The sequence below is a fragment of the Pelophylax lessonae genome (assembly GCF_965119305.1).
Source record: "Pelophylax lessonae genome assembly, chromosome: 5".
Taxonomy (NCBI): domain Eukaryota; kingdom Metazoa; phylum Chordata; class Amphibia; order Anura; family Ranidae; genus Pelophylax; species Pelophylax lessonae.
The window spans coordinates 133,282,809-133,304,423 of record NC_138772.1 but is presented as its reverse complement, the minus strand read 5'-3'; the positions used below and the strand labels follow the sequence as shown (position 1 = coordinate 133,304,423).

Here is a 21,615-nt window from a genome sequence, read left to right as displayed (position 1 = left end):
TGTTAAACGGTGTAAAAATAAAAAATAATAAATAAAATAAATAGTAATAAAAAAAAAAAAAAAAAATTAAAGCGCCCTGTCCCCATTAGCTCGCGCGCAGAAGCAACGCATACGGAAACCCCGCCCACATATGTAAACGGTGTTCAAACCACACATGTGAGGTATCGCCGCGATCGTTAGGGCAAGGGGAATAATTTGAGCCCTAGACCTCCTCTGTAACTCAAAGATGGCAACCTGTAGAAATTTTTAAATTGTCACCTATGGGGATTTTTAAGTACCAAAGTTTGTCGCCATTCCGTGAGCGTGCGCAATTTTGAAACATGACATGTTGGGTATCTATTTACTCGGCGTAACATTATCTTTCACATTATGGAAAAAAATTGGGCTAACTTTACTGGTTTCTTATTTTTTAATTAAAAAAATTGAATTTTTTCCAAAAAAATTGCGTTTGGAAGACCGCTGCGCAAATACGGTGTGATAAAAAATATTGCAATAATCTCCATTTTAATCTCTAGGGTCTCTGCTAAAAAAAAATATATAATGTTTGGGGGTTCTAAGCAGTTTTCTAGCAAAACAACTGATTTTAGCTTGTAGACACCAAATGTCAAAAATAGGCCTAGGCAAGTGGCTAGGATGCATGATGATGCTCCTTGGATGTTGGGCCCCTCTATATGGCTAGGCTGTGAAAAAGTCTCACACATGTGGTATTGCCATACTCAGGAGGAGTGGCAGAATGTATTTTGGGGTGTCATTTTTGCTGTGTACATGCTATGTGTTAGGAATATCCTATAAATTGACAACGTTTTAGGAAAAAAAAAGAAAAAAAAATTCTTTTCTTAATTTTCCCAAGAATTGTGGGAAAAAATTATAACTTCAAAAAACTCACCATGCCTCTTACTAAATACCTTGGACTGTCTATTTTACAAAAAGGGGTCATTTGGGGGGTATTTGTACTGTCCTGACATTTCAGGGCCTCAAGAAAGGAGATAGGCCATCAGTACATCTGGTGTGATCAATTTTCAGTAATTGGTACCATAGCTTCTAGACTCAATAACTTTCACACAGACTAAATAATATACACTAATTTGGGTTAATTTTACCAGAGATATGTAGCAGTATAAATTTTGGCCTAAATGTATGAAGAAAAATTAATTTTTTGCAAAATTGTATAATAGAAACTAAAAAAAAGTGTTTTTTTTTCAAAATTTTTGCTCTTTTTTTTGCTTATATCACGAAGAAAAAAAAACCCAGTTGTGATCAAATACCACCAAAAGAAAGCTCTATTTGTGTGAAAAAAATGATAAAAATTTTGTTTGGTTACAGTGTAGCATGACTGAGCAATTGTCATTCAAAGTGTGAGAGTGCTGAAAGCTGAAAATTGGTCTGGGAAGGAAGGGGGTCTAACTGCTCTGTATTGAAGTGGTTAAAGCCTGGCTAGTAGCTCAGGACATGAAACTTTGAGCCCTGCATTATCCTAATATACAGAAAGCAAGTTTTTTGCATGCAGCATCATCTCTGCTCAAAACTTCAGCATGGTGTTTTCCCCCTTTTAACTGCCTCCTCCCTGAAATCCCCCATACCTTTTTTACAGCAGTCTTCATGGACATGTTCCTTCTTTAATTCATTGCCACTTACACGTCACTGCTCAGTCCCGGGCCGTTGTGAGCCCACTTTGTGTGATATTGCGCCCCACAGGTTATTTGTATATGAATGGCTGGGTTCAGCACTGGAGCATAGATTAAAGTAGAACTTTTTATTATTATACAGAATTTATACAGCACCAGCAGCTTGCACAGCAACCACAAAGTAAAGGGACAGTACAGTTATAATACAATTCAGTACATGAGGAAAATTATGCCTCTGCTTATGACAACTACAATCTAAAGGACACTTCTTTTTTTCACAGATTAAAATTGTATTAATTTGTTAGGCATAGCACAGAAACAGCCATTAGATCCAGTGGGATCACAGTCCCCAGCTGAAGCATAACAAAAAAAAAAATAGGTTATAGAGAGATCCTTACACACCAAGCCTGGAAGGCTATATTTTTTTACACCAGAAAGTGAGAGATCATAACTTGAAAAAGACATAACACACACACACACATATAAATATAAATATATATATATATATATATATATATATATATATATATATATATATATATACATTCTGAGGTAATGATCTCCTGTAGTTTAGGTTTACTACGCACTTAACTGTAACTAAATGTTATCTCTCAGGCAAAATACTGGAACCCAAATGTGCATGAAATTGAAGGGACAGTGATGGACAGGGATGGTAAAGTGGTGCACCGACTTTTTGGGAAATGGCATGAGAGCATATTCTGTGGATCCCCCTCCTCACCAATTTGCATCTGGAGGACAAGTAAGTATTAACAGTCAAATTGAAGCAGTTACCTACTTCTTCTGTCATAAAAGTCTTAAGCTGGCCATAGATGGTTTGAATCTCAGCAGGTTTAGCAGCAACGGGCCAAGATTTGAACCATGTATGGGCAGACTGAATGTACCCAAGTTGATCAATCAATCCATCAGCTTGGGTACCAGCCTGTCTGATTTTCAATGTGATAAGTGCTTGCGGCTGTTAAAGCTGCTGGCAGTGATCACTGTCCCAGCTGGGAGAACACAATGGCTCGATTGGAGAGATTTCCCCATCACACTGACTGTGTTGATGGGTGAATCGGGAAAATCGCTACATCTATGGCCGACCTTGAAAGAGAAGTGGAATTTTTGTGCTATTATTATCCCTATCACATAGTGTGACTATAGAAAATACCTAAAACAAAGCTGTCTGGAGTTCTCCACTGTGTGGGCCACTTGGTACCAAATCTTCCAAAATCCTCCTACGTGTAAACACACACACACACAGTATCTCACAAAACTGAGTACACCCCTCACATTTTTGTAAATATTTTATTATATCTTTTCATGTGACAACGCTGAAGAAATGACACTTTGCTACAATATAAAGTAGTGAGTGGACAGCTTGTATAACAGTGTAAATTTGCTGTCCCCTCAAAATAACTCAACACACAGCCACATGTCTAAACCGCTGGCAACAAAAGTGAGTACACCCCTAAGTCAAAATGTCCAAATTGGGCCCAAAGTGTCAATATTTTGTGTGGCCACCATTATTTTCCAGCACTGCCTTAACCCTCTTGGGCATGGAGTTCACCAGAGCTTCACAGGTTGCCACTGGAGTCATCTTCCACTACTCCATGATGACATCACGGAGCTGGTGGATGTTAGAGACCTTGCGCTCCTCCACTTTTCAGTTTGAGGATGCCCCACAGATGCTCAATAGGGTTTAGGTCTGGAGATATGCTTGGCCAGTTCATCACCTTTACCCTCAGCTTCTTTAGCAAGGCAGTGGCTGTCTTGTAGGTGTGTTTGGGGTTGTAATCATGTTGGAATACTGCCCTGTGGCCCAGTCTCCGAAAGAAAAGAATCATGCTCTGCTTCAGTATGTCACATGTTGGCATTCATGCTTCCCTCAATGAACTGTAGCTCCCCAGTGCTGGCAGCACTCCAACCACCATGCTTGACTGTAGGCAAGACACACTTGTCTTTATACTCCTCACCTGGTTGCCGCCACACACGCTTGACACCATCTGAACCAAATAAGTTTATCTTGGTCTCATCAGACCACAGGACATGGGTCCAGTAATTAATGTCCTTAGTCTGCTTGTCTTCAGCAAACTGCGGGCTTTCTTATGCATCATCTTTAAAAAGAAGCTTCCTTCTGGGAAGACAGCCATGCAGACCAATTTGATGCAGTGTGCGGCGTATGGTCTGAGCACTGACAGGATGACCCTCCACCCCTCTAACCTCTGCAGAAATGCTGGCAGCACTCATACGTCTATTTTTCAAAAGACAACCTCTGGATATGAGGCTGAGCACGTGCACTCAACTTCTTTGGTCGATCATGGCGAGGCCTGTTTTGAGTGGAACCTGTCCTGTTAAACTGCTGTATGGTCTTGGCCACCGTGCTGCAGTGCAGTTTCAGGGTCTTGGCAATCTTCTTATTGCCTAGGCCATCTTTATATAGAGACACAATTATTTTTTTCAGCTCCTCAGAGAGTCTTTTGCCATGAGATGCCATGTTGAAATTCCAGTGACCAGTAGTGAGAGTTATAACGCCAAATTTGACACACCTTCTCCCTATTCACACCTGAGACCTTGTAATACTAACAAATCACATGACACCGGGGGAGGGAGAATGGCCAATTGGGCCCATTTGGGACATTTTCTCTTTAGAAGTGTTTTCACTTTTGTTGCCAGCGGTTTAGACATTAATGGCTATGTGTTATTTTCAGGGGACAGCAAATTTACACTGTTATACAAGCTGTACACTCACTACTTTACATTGTAGCAAAGGGCCATTTCTTCAGTGTTGTCACATGAAAAAATATATTAAAATATTTACAAAAATGTGAGAGGTGTACTCACTTTTGTGAGATACTGTAAGTATTCACAGCCTTTGCTCAATACTTTGTTGAAGCACATTTGGCACCAATTACAGCCTCAAGTCTTTTTGAGTATGATGCTACAAGCTTGGCACACCTGTTTTTGGGCAGTTTCTCCCATTCTTCTTTGCAGGACCTCTCAAACTTCATTAGGTTGGATGGGGAGCATCGGTGCACAGCCATTTTCAGATCTCCCCAGAGATGTTCAGTCGGGTTCAAGTCTGGGCTCCTGCTATATATATATATATATATATATATATATATATATATATATATATATATATATATATATACACATATATTTTTATTTTTTTTTTTTCATTTTTTTTTTTTTTATAAATTTGCAAACCTCATAAACAATCTTCTTTCACATTGTAGATAAGACTGTAACATAACAAAATATGGAAAAAGTGAAGTGCTGTGAATACTTTCTGGATGCACTGTATATAGTGATATGGGTGATTAAGCTCGAGGATGTGTCTTAATGAGTCATGCCAGTCCAAACTTACATGGTTTTTAAAGGCTTGCAGTCCACTATTATTGAAAAAACTAAATTAAAAGCTCATATTACAGCGGTTGCTCAGGCAGGGGTGCCTGCTTCACACAAGACAGCAACCGTAAATGCTAAGCCACCTGGCTCTCTTCAGATATCCTTAGGCTTTGCTTTTAACAACTGTGCACATCTGTGTATTTACACAGCCCGCAGACCTCCAGTAAGAATTGAACACAAGATTTAATCTCTTCAGAGTCTTCAGCCTCCAGGCCCCAATCTGGGACAAAAAAAACTGGAGAAAACTGAAACCCCAGTCTTCCCTGCACAGAAACCATACTCTGGAACCAGGGCCGGCGCTACTGCTAGGCAAACTAGGCAGCTACCTAGGGCATACTGCCACTTAGGGCACAGCCACAGCCTCTTGCATGCTGATCACATTATACAGGATCTCACAATTGCTATCCCAGCTCCCCCCTCCAGAGGAAGCAGATCTTGTCTGGTCTCAGTGGTTCTCCTTCAGGGAGGCCCTGAAGTCAGGCTCCCCACACCAGCTCCGGAGCAGAGGATCCAACTCCATCCTGGCACAGAGACACTAACCTCTCTCTCAGCCAATCCCTGCTAAACACAGAACACGGGGTTGCGCACTGCACTCTAGGAGATGAAGTTCTCCATGGCCTGCATCATCCTCTGTGTAGGGGCAGCCGAAATAGCTCTGAACTACATTTCCCAGAATGCAAGGGTTTGTGTGGGGAAAACACCAGATAGCTTTGAGTGAGTTGCTCAACAGAAGGATGGGTGTGTCAGGTGGGTCACATGCTACTACATCCCAGATATCATAGAGCAGGGATCCTCAAACCACGGCCTTCCAGCTGTTGCGGAACTGCACATCCCATAAGGCATTGTAAAACTCGGACCTGCCCAGACATGACTAGGCATGATGGGAATTGTAGTTCCTGAACAACTGGAGGGCCATAGTTTGAAGACCCCTGTCATAGAGGATGAGGCACAGAAGAGTATATGTGAACGGGGCATGGAGAGACCCTGGAAATGCTGTGAGTATATGGGAAATGCATTGAGTGTGCTGCGAGTATAGAGGGTGTATGGGGAATGCATGGAGTGTGCTGTGAGTATATGGGAAATGCATTGAGTGTGCTGCGAGTATAGAGGGTGTATGGGGAATGCATGGAGTGTGCTGTGAGTATATGGGAAATGCATTGAGTGTGCTGCGAGTATAGAGGGTGTATGGGGAATGCATGGAGTGTGCTGTGCGTATAGGGGGTGTAAGGGGAATGCATGGAATGTGCTGTGCATATAGGGGGTGTATGGGGAATGCATGGCGTGTGCTTTAAGTATATGGGGTATATGGGAAATGCATTGAGTGTGCTGCGAGTATCGAGTGTGTATGGGGAATACATGGAGTGTGTTGTGCGTATAGGGAGTGTATGGGGAATGCATAGAGGGTGCTATGAGTATAGGGGGTATATGGGAAATGCAAGGAGTGTACTTATATTAGATCATTTTGATCAATTTTGAAGTTTTTTTTATTTTTTATGGGGGGAATTCAAGTAGCTGGTCTTGCGTTGCCTAGCACCGACCCTGTGTGGAACTTCATAATCACCTTTAGTGCGAATCGTATGTCATTTTTGTTTCCACTTCCTAAACTTATAGGCATTTGTTGTTGCTAACCGTACATATGTTTCTATATAATATACAGTATGTTTACCAAAGTACTACTTCACATATGTGAATTCCTGTTTTTCTAACAGATCCAATGCCCAAGGATTCAGAAATGTACTATGGCTTTACAAAGAATGCGCTACAGCTTAATGAATTTGATCCAAAGACAAAGTCACTGCTACCTTGTACTGACACCAGATTTAGACCAGACCAAAGGTACGGTTATCTGTTACTGATCCATTTTTTAGTTATGTTACACAGGAGCTTAAATAGAATAAGAGTGTTAAAGGGCAGATTACAACATTCAATTGTTTCCCCATACATTTTTTTAAGCAGAGCAGCAGTCAAACTGCTGAATACAGAGTTAAAGTACCTGTATGTGAATTGGTTTACCTGCCAAAGATGAGATGTTTTTTATTATATGCCACAATCAGTTTTGTGACTGATACGCCACTGACAACAATTGAAATGCCACTGTCAATGAATCATGCTACATTTGCCCTTTTGGATTGCAACAAAATGTTCTAAGTTACCAGTGCCTTTGTACTTTGGTTCCCGGGCCATTTAGAAATCAGGAGCAGTAGAAAAATGATTACTGCACATAATAAAGAACAAATTGTTTTCCTATATTTACAAAAAATTACTTGAAAAATTGCCTAGGTATCTCGACCAATATAGAGAGTGAGTAGCATGTAGCTTTTGTACTACCTAATAGTGACACCCAAAATGTTCTCATTTTGTGTTTTGCACCACCTGTACATTGATTTTGTTTTGTGAATTTTGTCATAGAAGCCTGTGACATAGGGGAATCGATCTCAGGAAGATGCAGTATAGATTAGGAGGAGTGTGTGGTTTTGAAAGAAGGTTAATGAAATGAGCCATCCATACCCACTTCCCCCACTATGGTGTGACTGTTCACGTGTGTGCCTGTATGAAGAGAAATATTATTCCAGATACAATGACACGCGTATCACAGATGTTTGTATAGATCTATCAGACAGCTTTATAAGTCTATAGATAACTTAAACGGGTGGGGTATAATTCCAAATCAGTCAGAATTCTTGTAAAAACTGACACAAAATGACAGCTTTCACTAACTGTATGAGATTGGTACACTATAAAGTGTAACTAAAAGCAAAACTTTTGTTTCTCTTTTGTTTTGTTATATTGCCCCCCACAGGAGTAGGACACTAGGCAGAAATAAGACTTGGCTACACCTATGGGCAGTCCTATGTGGTATACTCCCCCTCTTTGCTATAGGTACTCAGTTTTTTCTGCCTAGTCAGCAATAAGGACCTAGTTTCCTGCCAGGATTCTCTGGTCCTGGCAATTTTTTTCCCTTTAACCGCTTAAAGACCAGCCGCCGCAGATATACTGTGGCAGGCTGGCTCTCCTGCACAAACCAACATAGGGGTACGTAAGTTCGCAGGAGCGGGTCTCGGGCACGCGATCACACACCCGTTCTCTAGCCCTAGCTAAGCAACGTGTCACAATGGCCATCGGGAACCCGGGGATCGCTGCAGGGACTGACAGAAGGCTATGTGCTGTTGTAAACACGGCACACTGCTCATCTGTCACTGATTTAAACAGGGCTCCTGTGTTCCTGTCATCTCCGAACACAGGACCCCTGTTTCCATCCACCAAGTCTGGCCCCACACAGTTAGAATCCCTCCCAAGGTACACAATTAACCCTTTGATCGCCCCTGGTGTTAACCCCTTCCCTGCCAGTGTCATTATTACAGTAACAGTGCATATTTTTAGCACTGATTACTGTAGTAATGTCACTGGTCCCCCCAAAAGTGTCAAAAATGTCAGTTAGGGGTCCGATCTGTCCGCAGGAATGCCACAGTCCCGCTAAAAATCGCAGATCGCCACCATTACTAGTAAAAAAGTAAATAAATAAATAAAAATTATATAAATCTTTCCTCTAGTTTGTAGGCATGATAACTTTTGTGCAAACCAATCAAAATACAGTTATTGGGATTTTTTTTTACCAAAAATATGTGGCAAAATACAAATTGGCCAAAAATGATGAAAAAAATGTGATTTAAAACATTTTTTATTGGGAACGTTTTACAGCAGAATGTGAAAAATACTGCTTTTTTTTTTTTTTTCAAAATTGTCGCTATTTTTTTGTTTATAGCGCATAATCAAAATAAAGCAGAGGTGATCAAATACCACCAAAAGAAAGTCTGGTTTGTGGGGGAAAAAAGGACATCAATTTTATCAATTTTATTTGGGTACAGCGTTGCACGACCACGCAGTTGTCAGTTAAAGTAACACAGTGCCGATTCACAAAAAATGGCCTGGTTATTAAGGGGGCAAATCCTTCCAGTCCAGAAGTAGTTAAAATGGCTTTTTTTCTCCAGTTTTTTTTCCTGCAAGATCTACATTTAACTGCCGGACTGGATAATCTAGATCCAGTGGTCCCCCAGTTTGGCCATCGAGCGCGCGCAGAGCAGAGCTCCATGCTGGGTCAGCCGCAACAGGCCCTATCCTGGATCGGGGCAGCCAGCGAGTTAAAAGTCTCGCGGGGACACATATGACCGGGCGCCAATAGTCTGCGTCAGTGTTACCCTAGCCGACAGCCCCCTACTTCAGTGGTGATGAGGTTCTGTCTTAGGAGTGTTACCTGCACACATGCTGGACCGGTAAGTAGATGGCCACCTCCCTCCTTCCTGGACGTTAAGTGGGGCGCGGGTACTCCCTGGGGTGGTCGGTCCCTCCGGGGTTCATCTCCAACACCCCTCCCCTCCCTGGTGTGGTCCTGGGCTGGCTTTCTACATACCCTGTGTCCCCCTGGCCTGGGTATCTAGCAGGCGCGCTGTATCCCCTCCACCCTTGAGGTTGATTGTGCTGGGGGGGTCTCCCTTGGGATCACGTATACTGCTGTCAGGCCTAGGGGGCAGGTGACCGGGCTTCTGCGGGTCCGCACTCCACCTGGTTGGACCTGCCGGTAATTGAGGTTGTGTCTTTGCAGCCTACTGGCCAGACGCTCTGTGGGGCGGCCCTAGTAAGAGCGGCTGAAGCCGCTGCTCTCCGTTCATACATCCGCCCTCCCCTCCGCTTCCCTGGTCGTTCCAGGTCCCCTCAGTTCTGCGCACTCACGGCCGGGCGCCCAAAATTTTGGGCCAAGTCTTACAGCCTACTAGGCCTTGTGTCTGAGCTGGGCCCCTCCTTACAGAGGGGCGCCGTTGTATGAGCACATAATTGTTTTTGCTGCCCGTTTTTGCACCTGCACTTTGGAACTATAAAGACTGCCAATATATGCACAATCACTTTAATATTTGAGCACTTTAGGTGTTAAATTCCCCTTTCCTTTATATTTCACTCATTTTTTTTTGTGATTTGTGTATTTATATTTATTCAATTAATTTATTCACATTTAAATTTGAACGCTGTCTCACATTTACCACATTTTTCACAACTTGTTGTTTAGACCAGCTGCTCAATTTCTTTTTCTTCATTGTACACATATAAAAAATAATTTACATCTGAAAATACCCAGGCGCGATCACGTGAGTAAATAATACTTACAAACCTTTCCAGTTTGTCTGCAATGCCTCTTTGGATGCAGCTCTCCTGATCTCTAAGCTATCTGTTTCGGCAGTGGGCTTAGGCGTGTTTTGTGGCTTAAGTGTTGTTCTGTGGACCAGACCTCTAAAGAAGCTCTGACTTCCTTACCCCTTCAAAACGATCGCCTGTTAGAGACTACCCTGAATGACATTGTTAAGAGTCTCACAGAGGGGAAGAGTACCTTTCTTCCATAGTCTGGGAAGGAAAGAGAACTTCGTCGCAGATGTGGCCCGTCTTTCTTGGCCCAGAAGAAGTTTAAATCCTCCTTGGGAGGTTCCAAGCAGCCCTGGTCTAGCAGGCCGAGAGCAGGATTTTTTCCTAGACATGCAGACAATGCTCCTTCAGCTTGAAGGTGCGCCCCCAGCCGTGCCTGGGGATGGGGGGACGTTTTGGCTGGTTTCCAAGCCAGTGGACCTCCTTGGTAAAAAAAAAAAAAACAACAATGGGTCCACAAAGTGATACTGTCCAGTTACAAGTGAGTTTTGTTCTTGCCCTTCGAAAAAGTTCTCCCTTCCAAAATGTGTCCCAGACTGATTGCAAGCTCTCCTTAGGGTGGTGCATGACCTGTTGCTTCAGGCATCGGTATGGTTTCAGGGTTTTTTATTCAAGCCTGTTCACAATCCCAAAGAAGGAGGGCTAGGTTTGTCGAATTCTGGACCTTAGGATTCGGAACTGCTTTTGTGTGTACAGAAGTTCAGAATAGAGTCCATTCGCACATTCGTAGCATCCAGTGCCATCTTAAGAGCCTTATAGGCCCCTGGGCAATGCAGTGCACTTGAGCCCCCTGGCTACACAATCACGCACGAGAATAAAAATGCAAGTTATCGATAAGGCGATATTTATTTTTATTGGTACCTCAAACAAAATCAGTGTCTTGTAGTATATATTGGTCCCTGTAATATGTATATAGTAAGGTATATATCCTCTCCAGGTAGTAGTTGTACTCTCTTGTAGTATAGTGTTCCCTGTAATATGTATATAGACTATACACATTACAGGGAACACTATATACTACAAGAGAGTACAACTACTACCTGGAGTATATACCTTACTATATACATATTACAGGGACCAATATATACTACAAGAGAGTACAACTACCTGGAGTATATACCTTACTATATACATATTCATACCTCCCAACTTTTGAACTTCGCAATGAGGGACACTCAAAGAGAAACAAAACCGGCAAATTGTGGGTGTGGCCAATTGCTTAGCAGTGGGAGGGGCTTAAGGGATAGGGTAAACAAAACCCAGACTTCCTAGTACTCATAAAATATGCTTTGATTGCTCAGCCTACCTTAAAGAAGAACTTCATTAAAATAGTCAGAGACTGCATAGCAACCAGCAACTGTTGAGACAATGAAGACTTTGGTGAGAAGTATATAATGTACAGTATTGTGTATATAGTGCAGGAGAGTGTAATGTACAGAATGCAGGAGACAGGAGTATGTAATGTACAGAATGCAGGAGACAGGAGTATGTAATGTACAGAATGCAGGGGTCAGACTCTGCACCATCCACCCCCCCAGCTCTATGCACCCCAAATGCCCACCCAGCTCCATACACCCCCCCCCCCATCCACCCCAAATGCCCCCAGCAGCTCTATCCACCTCAAATTCCCACCCTAGCTCCATCCACCCCAAATGCCCACCCTAGCACTATCTATCCCAAACACCCATCCAACCTCCAAACACTCCAAATGCCCACCCCAGCTCCATCCAGCTCCATTCACCCCATATGCCCACCCCAGCTCCATCTACCCCAAATGCCCCCAGCTCCATCCAACCCAAATGCCCCCTTTTGGGGGGCGTAAATAGAAAAATGTAATAGGCATTGCTTTGCGGCAAAAAACGCTGTAAAAAATTGCGTGACTTTGAGGTCACAAAAGTGTGAAAGGGGCCTTCAGTAATCAAGGTAGAGTGTGCCCCCTTCAATGCAGAGTGTGCCCCCTTCAATGCAGAGTGACCAGCGTGCCCCCTTTCAATATAGAGAGACCAGCGTGCCCCCTTCAATGCAGAGAGATCAGCGTGCCCCCTTCAATGCAGAGAGACCAGCGTGCCCCCTTCAATGCAGAATGGCCAGCGTGCTTCCTTTCAATGCACAATAACCAGCGTGACCCCTTTCAATGCAGGGAGACCAGCATGACCCCTTTCAATGAAGAATGGCCAGCGTGACCCCTTTCAATGCAGAATGGCCAGTGTGACCCCTTTAATGCAGAATAACCAGCTTGACCCCTTTAATACAGAATAACCAGCGTGACCCCTTTAATGCAAAATAACCAGCGTGACCCCTTTAATGCAAAATAACCAGCGTGACCCCTTAATGCAGAATAACCAGCGTGACCCCTTTAATGCAGAATAACCAGCGTGACCCCTTAATGCAGAATGACCAGCGTGACCCCTTTAATGCAGAATGGACGGTTGGGAGGTATGGGGGGGCAGTGTGACAGGAAGGGGCAGTATGGGAGACAGCATGAAGGAAGGGGGACAGTGGAGGGCAGTATGGGGGGACAGCATGATGGGAGGGGGACAGTGGAGGGCAGTATGGGGGGACAGCATGATGGGAGGGGGACAGTGGAGGGCAGTATGGGAGACAGCATGAAGGAAGGGGGACAGTGGAGGGCAGTATGGGGGGACAGCATGATGGGAGGTGGACAGTGGAGGGCAGTAAGGGGAGACAGCATGATGGGAGGGAGGCAGTGGAGGGCAGTATGAGGGGACAGCATGATGGGAGGGGGACAGTGGAGGGCAGTATGGGGGGACAGCATGATGGGAGGGGGGCAGTGGAGGGCAGTATAGGGGAACAGTTTGCCAGGAGGAGGCAGTATGGGGGGGCAGCATGATGGGAGGGGACAGTGGAGGGCAGTAAAGGGGGATAGTTTGCCAGGAGGGGGCAGTATGGGGGGCAGAATGATGGGAGGGGACAGTGGAGGGCAGTATGGGGGGACAGCATGATGGGAGGGGGCAGTGGAGGGCAGTATAGGGGGACAGTTTGCCAGGAGGGGGCAGCATGATGGGAGGGGACAGTGGAGGGCAGTATAGGGGGACAGTTTGCCAGGAGGGGGCAGTATGGGGGGGCAGCATGATGGGAGGGGGACAGTGGAGGGCAGTATGGGGGGACAGCATGATGGGAGGGGGCAGTGGAGGGCAGTATAGGGGGACAGTTTGCCAGGAGGGGGCAGTATGGGGGCAGCATGATGGGAGGGGGACAATGGAGGGCAGTATGGGGGGACAGCATGGTCCGAGGGGACAGTGGAGGGCAGTATGGGGGGACTGCATGATCGGAGGGGACAGTGGAGGGCAGTATGGGGGGGGACTGCATGATTGGAGGGGACAGTGGAGGGCAGTATGGGGGGACAGCATGATCGGAGGGGACAGTGCAGGGCAGTATGGGGGGACAGCATGATCGGAGGGGACAGTGGAGGGCAGTATGGGGGGACTGCATGATTGGAGGGGACAGTGGAGGGCAGTATGGGGGGACAGCATGATCGGAGGGGACAGTGGAGGGCAGTATGGGGGGACTGCATGATCGGAGGGGACAGTGGAGGGCAGTATGGGGGGACAGCATGGTCCGAGGGGACAGTGGAGGGCAGTATGGGGGGACTGCATGATCGGAGGGGACAGTGGAGGGCAGTATGGGGGGACTGCATGATTGGAGGGGACAGTGGAGGGCAGTATGGGGGGACAGCATGATCCGAGGGGACAGTGAAGGGCAGTATGGGGGGACAGCATGGTCCGAGGGGACAGTGGAGGGCAGTATGTGGGGACTGCATGATCGGAGGGGACAGTGGAGGGCAGTATGGGGGGACAGCATGATCGGAGGGGACAGTGGAGGGCAGTATGGGGGGACAGCATGATTGGAGGGGACAGTGCAGGGCAGTATAGGGGGAGGGGGGGGGCAGTATGAGGCGGGGGAAGCAGAGTGACAGGACACCTGGAACACTAACTCGCTGGGCAGTGCTCTGCTGTGGCAGAGATTGTTTGGATCATCTACCGAGGCATGAGCAGCATCTGAGCAGGGAGCCTGATTTCTCCTACCTGAACAGCTTTGAGATGATGTGAGTCGAAGCCAGAGTTGGGGGGCGGAGCTGGGAGGCGGTCCTAGGTACGGTCTGAATACAGCTAACCACCAGGCTGGATAGGTGGTGGGGCAGCTGATCCCGCCTCTGCCAGGAGGAGAATGGAGGAGATGATTACTCCACTGAGTCCCCGCCGGACTCCGGAGTGGAGGAAGCAATAAGGGGGGGGGGCCTGGGCGGGCCGGCGGACAACAGAACGGGGGGGCCCTAGACCACCAGGGAGTGGGACATGCCACCAATCCATCGATCCATGTGGGGCCCCTGGGCAAGTGGGGCCCCCGGGCAACCGCCGGGTATGCCCAGTGGAAAAGACGGCCCTGGTAGCATCCCTTCATCGGGGACTTTCTGCTTCAATCAGCATCGAGGATGCTTCCCTGCACATTCCAATGTGTCCCCAACACTAGCGCTTCCTCTGCTTTTGTTGCGGGAGAGGAGCATTGCCGTTACCTCGGGTCTTCACAAAGTGTTGTCCCCAGTTCTGGCATTGCTACATCAGCGGGGGATTGCGGTGCTGGGCTCCCTGGATGACCTCCTCTTGTGACCAGAGTCCTATGCTGCCCTGAGGGGCAATATAGGGATCACTATACAGACCCAGAAAGGGTTTAAGTGGCCTCTGAATAACCAGAGGTCTGCTCTGGTTCCTTTCAGAAAATTGTATTATCTGGTTCTGACTCTGGATTCAGCCCTTGTTAGAGGGTACCTTCCTCTGGACAATCTCCAGAAGTTGCATGCTGACATCTAGTGCTGTCCAGCAGGTGGTCCTCCCCTCCGGACTTGGATGCGGGTGCTGGGCCTGATGGTATCTACCTTCAGGGCGGTTCTGTTTGCACAGTTCCATACGAGGTCTCTTCTAAAGGAGATCTTGGTAAAATGGGACAAGTGTCGGAGGTCCTTGGACATTCAGATCCGGCTGCGCTGGAAAACCAGGGGGCCCCTGGCTAGTGGATTAGTTCCCCGGCTCTTCGGCAGGGCAAATCCTTTCTCCCGTTGTTCTGGACAGTGGTCACCAGGGATGCCAGTCTGTCTGGGTGGGGAGATGTCCTGGGACTGAGAAGGGGGTTGTTGGATGCTGGAAGAGTCCAGATTACCGATCAATGTCTTGGAACTTTGGGCAATCAGGCTGTCCCTGGATCATTGGATGGATCGTCTCCGGGGGGGGGAGGGGCTACTGGTGCGGTTCCAGTCGGACAATGCACGGCGACAGCCTATGTCAATTACCAGGGCGGAACAAAGGGTGTATTGGCAATCCTGAAAGTAGCCGGCATCCTCCGATGGGCAGAATGCTTTGTTCTGGCCCTCTCTGCCATACATATGTCAGGAGTGGAAAACTGACAGGCGGACTATCTGTTGGCAGGCGTTGAACCAAGGGGAGTGGTCCCTTCACCCGGACGTGTTTTATCAGATATGTCTTCAGTGGAGCACCCCCAAGATGAATCTGTTGGCGTCCTGGCTCAACAGAAAGATACCGAGGTTTGTGGCAAGGTCACGGGATCCTCTAGCGGACGCCACAGGGGCTCTGGTGGCCCTGTTGGGCCAGTATAGTCTGATCTATGTTTTTCTTCCTTTCAAGCTTCTGCCACGGCTTTTATGCAGCTTCGAGGCCGAAGGGATTCCAGTCATTCTAGTGGCCCTGGACTGGCCTTACCGGTCTCTGTACGCCAACCTGGTGCAACGGGTAGCCGACATCCCTTTGATGCTGCCTTTCGGAGAGGATCTGCTGTCCCAAGGGCCGATCTTCATCCTGCTTTGCAGTCGCTGGCTTTGACAGCCTGGCTGTTGAAAGCCAAGTGCTCAGGGATAGAGGTTTGCCTGGGTTGGTGATTCAGACACTGCTAAGGGCTATGAAGTTTACCTCTTAGGAAGAACTACCATTGTACATGGAAAGCATACATTTCATGGTGTGGGTCAATTGGAGTTGACCCTCGCTCTTTTTCGTTGGCTCGGATTTTGACCTTTCTTCAACGAGGTGTTGAACAGAAATTGGCCGTGAGTACTATCAAAGGCCAGGTGTTGGCCATGGCGGTCTTCTTTCAGCGACCCCTCCCTCCAAAGTGAGGGAATCCCAGATCGACATCTGGGTCACCAGAACTAGTGTTCCCATTGAAAGTTTTCCCCTCTTACTGTTCTGGTGTCAACTCAAAATTTGCGATTCTTTTACTTTTACTTTCGATGATAACAGTAAACAGGACAAGTTGAAAGAGTGAACCTTCTTAACAGGGGTAGGGGGCATAGACAGCAATACAAACTAAAAAGTGTTATTGCCTTTAGTTACACTTTAATAAGAATGGTTGCTTCCACAGTGTTGCAAGGACAATATGAGAAGGAGTTTTTGTGGCTTTGGAATTTGTAAATGGTGTGCTTACACAGAATAAAATGATCGCCTTTAAAACCATCTGAACTAGCCAGGAGGTTGTATTAAAAATGCGACTGCTCCAAGATGAATATTACATAGAGTGAGTTGCATAGCTAAACAGTGTTCTCAAGGGCGTGATGATCTCCATTGCTAATGACATTTATGATGTTTTTTTTGGTGGCAGACTTCTTGAAGAAGGAAATGTGGATGCAGCAGAAGCACAAAAACAAAGGATAGAACAGCTGCAGAGAGAAAGGAGGAGAGTACTGGAGGAGAACAGTTTGGAGCATCAGCCTCGTTTCTTCAGGTGTGGAGTTATGTAACTGCTGGAGTGCAGTAGTCGGCCCTGATCATTTTACATGTAGTTCCATAACATTACGTGTGCTGTACACTGACGCTGTGCACTGATAGCATTAGAGCTATCTCAAAGTATGCTTGATTTCATCCCTATCTGCAAACCTATTCAGTCAGCCAGAACTTGGAAGGACAGGTAGCTCTAATGCAGACCATACATGTTGCAATGTGATCGTGTAATCTCCAACAGCTATACTGTGAGGGCCTGTCTGGGTAAAAAACAAAATAAACTGCTTAGGTAGGCTCTCACAATACACTTAATAAAACTAAAGGAGATAGTACAGAGATTTTACAACCTCAATGTAACATGTAGGGACAGCTTTTTAATCATGTACTGCTGCTGAAATTAGCAGTAATTAACGCATTATTTAATGTGGTAATTTACCGCATTAAGCTGGTTGCTAAGGAGCGGGCCGGGAAGCTGGCCCGCCGAGTCCTTAACAACTAATGACTCATCAGCTGTATTCGGGTTCCCCACTGACAAGTGAATGTTAAAAAAACATGGCGACAATTAAAAAGTATAAAAAAAAACAGTATGGGGTCTCCCCTATGCTTATTATCTGTAGCATATATAGAACATGCTACAGCAAAAATTACATTTCTAAAGAAAAAATGGAACAAAATGACATTTAAATTGTCGGCAATTCAATACCATGGCCGGCAATAGATACGTTTAAAAAAAAATGGCGTGGGGTCCCCCAAAAAATACATACCGGACCCTTATCCAAGCATGCAGCCAGCAGGTCAGGAAAAGGGGGGGGGGGCGAGTGAGAGAGCCTGTTCTAAAGTAGATTAATAATAAAAAATAATTTATGGAATGGAAAAACACTTCAAGTTAGCATTTAAAATATTTGGATTTTCTGTGCTTTTACTTGCAATTTTTTAGGTTGATGGCAAGATCTTGATATGTTCTGGATGTCAGACTTCATTCTAAATTAGGTCTAAAGTTTAGGTCTATAGCAGCCTAATTATTATCATTTTGGGATTTACTCACAAATGTACAGGTGTAACCAGACAAGCAAAATTAAGTTGCTTAAATATGTATATTTTGTGATTTTCAGTATTGTTATCTTGAAAAAAGCCCCCTCCTCGAACATTTCTTCTACCTGTTCATCCTCTGCGATGATCTTCCCTGTAGCAGCATGGTGGGAATACTGTATATAGCTGCCCTATAAAAGTCTCCCAGCTGAACTCTTCTTCCTTATGCACTTCAGTCTTTATGTTCATTGCAATTCATTGCTAGGGGAATGTTGTTCACCATTTTTGCCAATGATGAATAAAAGAAAAAAGTTTGTGGAACTCGTGTGGAAGAAGTGATAAGCTGGGATACTATTAAAGCAACGTTTTCTAGTTGGCTGGGCAGCAAACGTGTCAAAGAAAGGGGAACATGCACAGTGACTTAGTGGTTAGCACTTCTACCTTGCAGCACTGTGGTCCTCGGTCTAATTCTCAGTAAAAGACATATCTGCATGGCCTTTGCATGTTCTCCCTGTGTTTGCATGTGTTTCCTCCTGGTAACGTGGTGTCTTCCCACAAAGACATGCTGGTAGGATAATGAGGGCTCCTGTCTTGTATTGGTTCTAATATGGTATTATCATAATTTGCCACAATAGTAGTTAAAGAATTTTGAGTCCCTAGGGAGGAAACTTAACTAAGAACTTTACTGAATCCTTAGTTTACTACAACTAAATGTTTTCCTTAACCAGTGCTAAAAGACCTATAAATTACCATTAAGACCATGTACAATGTGCAGATCTAAACCATATTTATATTGGGAGGTATTTATAATATAGAATTTGTCCTCTACAGTAAGTCAGCTGTGCAGAGTCACATTATTTTGCAGGGTCTCTTACTGCAAATCTCTGCTCTGACAACATGTTTAGTATAATAAGATATTATTGTTTCCTGTACCTTGGGAGGACATTGATAATATTTGCAAAAAAAGAAAGAATTAAACCATATATTAAATTAATATTTTCAAGATGTCCCATTTACATGTTTTAGTTACCACTTTTTACTTGAGTAATTGTGTTAACTTATTTTTGTGCCATCTGCAGGAAATCAAGTGATGATTCATGGGTAACAAATGGCACTTACTGGCAGCTAAGGAAAGATCCAGGATTCTCCAAAATGGACTGTGCAGTCTTGTGGTAATAGGAAGATGGAGCGGACATTTGTACCAAGCACTATTGATAATATTATTGACATAACGGGTATACTCATAATCCAATGCTCCTAGAGGAATTGCTGGAACATTTAGAGCTAAAGTATCAAATTTTATCTACTGTCCGGGACACACAATATCAAGATAATCTGCACTTGTTTGCACTGCTGAATTTGTTTTCTTTGTTTTCCTTGTAATTTCAGAAATGCGTCCCTCCTACCTGCTTCTTTTTAATGTTTTTTTTAACTGATGTATGAAATGATGTATGTTTTCCAAAGAATCGTGTTGTGTTTATGTTACAATGACATGGTCTACCATTCCAGTGTAGCTAAGGCTAAAATATAACATGTATTAGTTTTGAAAAGACTGGAGGAGAGCTAGAACTTAGATCTGGTTTTATAGCTGTCTTGGTCTCTCTACAAGGAAGACTTCCCCTCACTTCCTGTCTCTTTGACTAAAGAAAACAAAAGAATACTTGAACTAATGGTGAAACTGACAGCAATAACAAAATAGATTATAAAACTCTATTACAAAAGTGTTTTTCTTTTTTGACCGCTGACGACACGGGAAGTATTGAAACCTTTTGACTATACTGCTGCCTCCCGGATTACTGTATTCTGGCAAAAAACAAAAAAAACTGAGCGCAAGCACAGGATAACCCTTTCCACTACCGGCATGCCTCAGTTTTTTGCTAGTGTCCTAGGAGGATGGACTTCTTTTGTTCAGCTCTGTTGTATTAAAACCTAACCTATTTTTTGCTAACATTTTTTTCTTATTTTTTTTTTCCTTGAATCAATACTCTTTGATTGCAGATATCTGGTGCAGTCATCCTCAACCTGGCTTTTGGAATATTGTGTCCAGATGCTGCTGGGCCGGACATTGCAGGGATTGTCTAGAAATGCACCGGGTTCCACATGGGGCACTTTCCAGATTCTGTTCTGGTAAAAGTTAGCTGCAGAGTTCTTCCAGGTTCACAGCCGTTGGCATTGCCTCAGTGCTTGCCCTGTCTCTAAAGACTAAGTTAGTAGACAAGTTGTCTTAAGCAACAGGAGCTGCCTCATTTTTATAAGTTGCTGCATGTCTTTAAATTCACCATTCCGACTAGTTTCTACCTCAGAAGGGGTTAATGCTGTAAACGCTGGCAGTTTCTGCAGCATTAGACTTTCCTGCAGGAAGGTCATCCTATCTGGATTCATTTGGTCAACACAATGGCGGTGCTGTACACCAACCATCAGGAAGGAGTCAGAAATCTCACCATGGCAAGAGAAGTAAATCACATCCTGTCCTAGGCAAAACTTCATATTTCATTTTTTTGCCGTGTACATCCCAGCAGTAGATGATTGGCAGGCAGACATCCACAGCAAGCAGTGCCTCGATCTAGGGAAGTGTTCCCTACCTTTGGAGGTGTTCTGTGTCGCAAGTGGGGAATACCGGGTAATAAAAATCTAGACAGGTTTATCTTTAGGTAGAACGAAGCTCTGGTGGCATTGAGGGCTCAGTACACCCTGATCCGTACATTTCCGCCTCTGAAACGTCTTCCTCATCTGCTTCGCAGAATTGAAATGGAGAGTATTCTGGTGATCCTTATTGCTCCAGACTGACCCAGGCAGTTGTGGTATGCTGACCTGGTAAGACTACTGGCAGATATCTCATGGGTTGTGCCAGATTGTCAGGACCCTCTGCCTCAAGGACTGATTTACCATGCTGCTTCACAGTTGCTGTATAATTGTTGAAGCCCAAGCTCTGAGAGACAGGGGTATCTTTTAATCCTAGAATACTAATAGCTATGAAGGCTACATCCCACAAGGGCTATCCTCATACCTGGAAGGCGTACTTCACTTGGTGTGAGTCTTGGGGCTTCCAACCTCAAAGTTTCTTTGAGATGAATCCTCTCCTTCCTGCTGATGGATCTGGACCAGCATTAAGCTTTCAACACCATCAAGCTTCTGGTCTGTGCTATAGCTGTTTTAGAAACCATTGGCCTCTTATTCCTTGATTAAGACAAAGGGATCTCACATGTTAATTCCCCTGTGACTCCATGGGATGTGAATTTGCTTCTCACTGCACTTCAGAAATTGCTATGTAAACATTTCTCTCTCTTCCATCACCCACAAGGTGGTATTCCTTGTAGCCATCACCTCTGTGAGAGTCTGATGCTGAATCCCAGAAATTCCTTTTAACTTAAAGTAGTTTGTCTTTCACCTCAACAAAGACAACATTCTTCTGTCCATCTCTACCTCTCAGCCATGGCTTCTTTTAAAAAAAGATTCATATTCATCAGTGTCATCCCAGCTGGTCCCTATGAGGGTGCACCTGCTTCTTGTTCGACCATTTCTTGGTGGCTCAGACAAAACATTATCCAAGCTTATGGTCTCAAGGATTAGCCCCCCCCCTCCCCCTTCTAATATACCCATAAGTGCTATATGGGCTTTTC

At 45.0% G+C, this 21,615-nt stretch overlaps 1 protein-coding gene across 2 annotated transcripts in view; it reads left to right on the top strand.

Moving 5' to 3' along the window:
* Window positions 1–19,396, top strand: part of OSBPL3 (oxysterol binding protein like 3) — a 260,883-nt gene extending 241,487 nt beyond the window's left edge. For both annotated transcript variants that reach the window (XM_082257477.1, XM_082257478.1), the window contains exons 19-22: window positions 2,241–2,385; window positions 6,743–6,869; window positions 16,848–16,970; window positions 19,075–19,396. In XM_082257477.1, the coding sequence (XP_082113603.1) occupies window positions 2,241–2,385; window positions 6,743–6,869; window positions 16,848–16,970; window positions 19,075–19,171 (492 nt within the window). In that variant the 3' untranslated portion in view covers window positions 19,172–19,396. The remainder of the gene's footprint in view (window positions 1–2,240; window positions 2,386–6,742; window positions 6,870–16,847; window positions 16,971–19,074) is intronic.
* The last annotated feature ends 2,219 nt before the right edge of the window (window positions 19,397–21,615 follow it).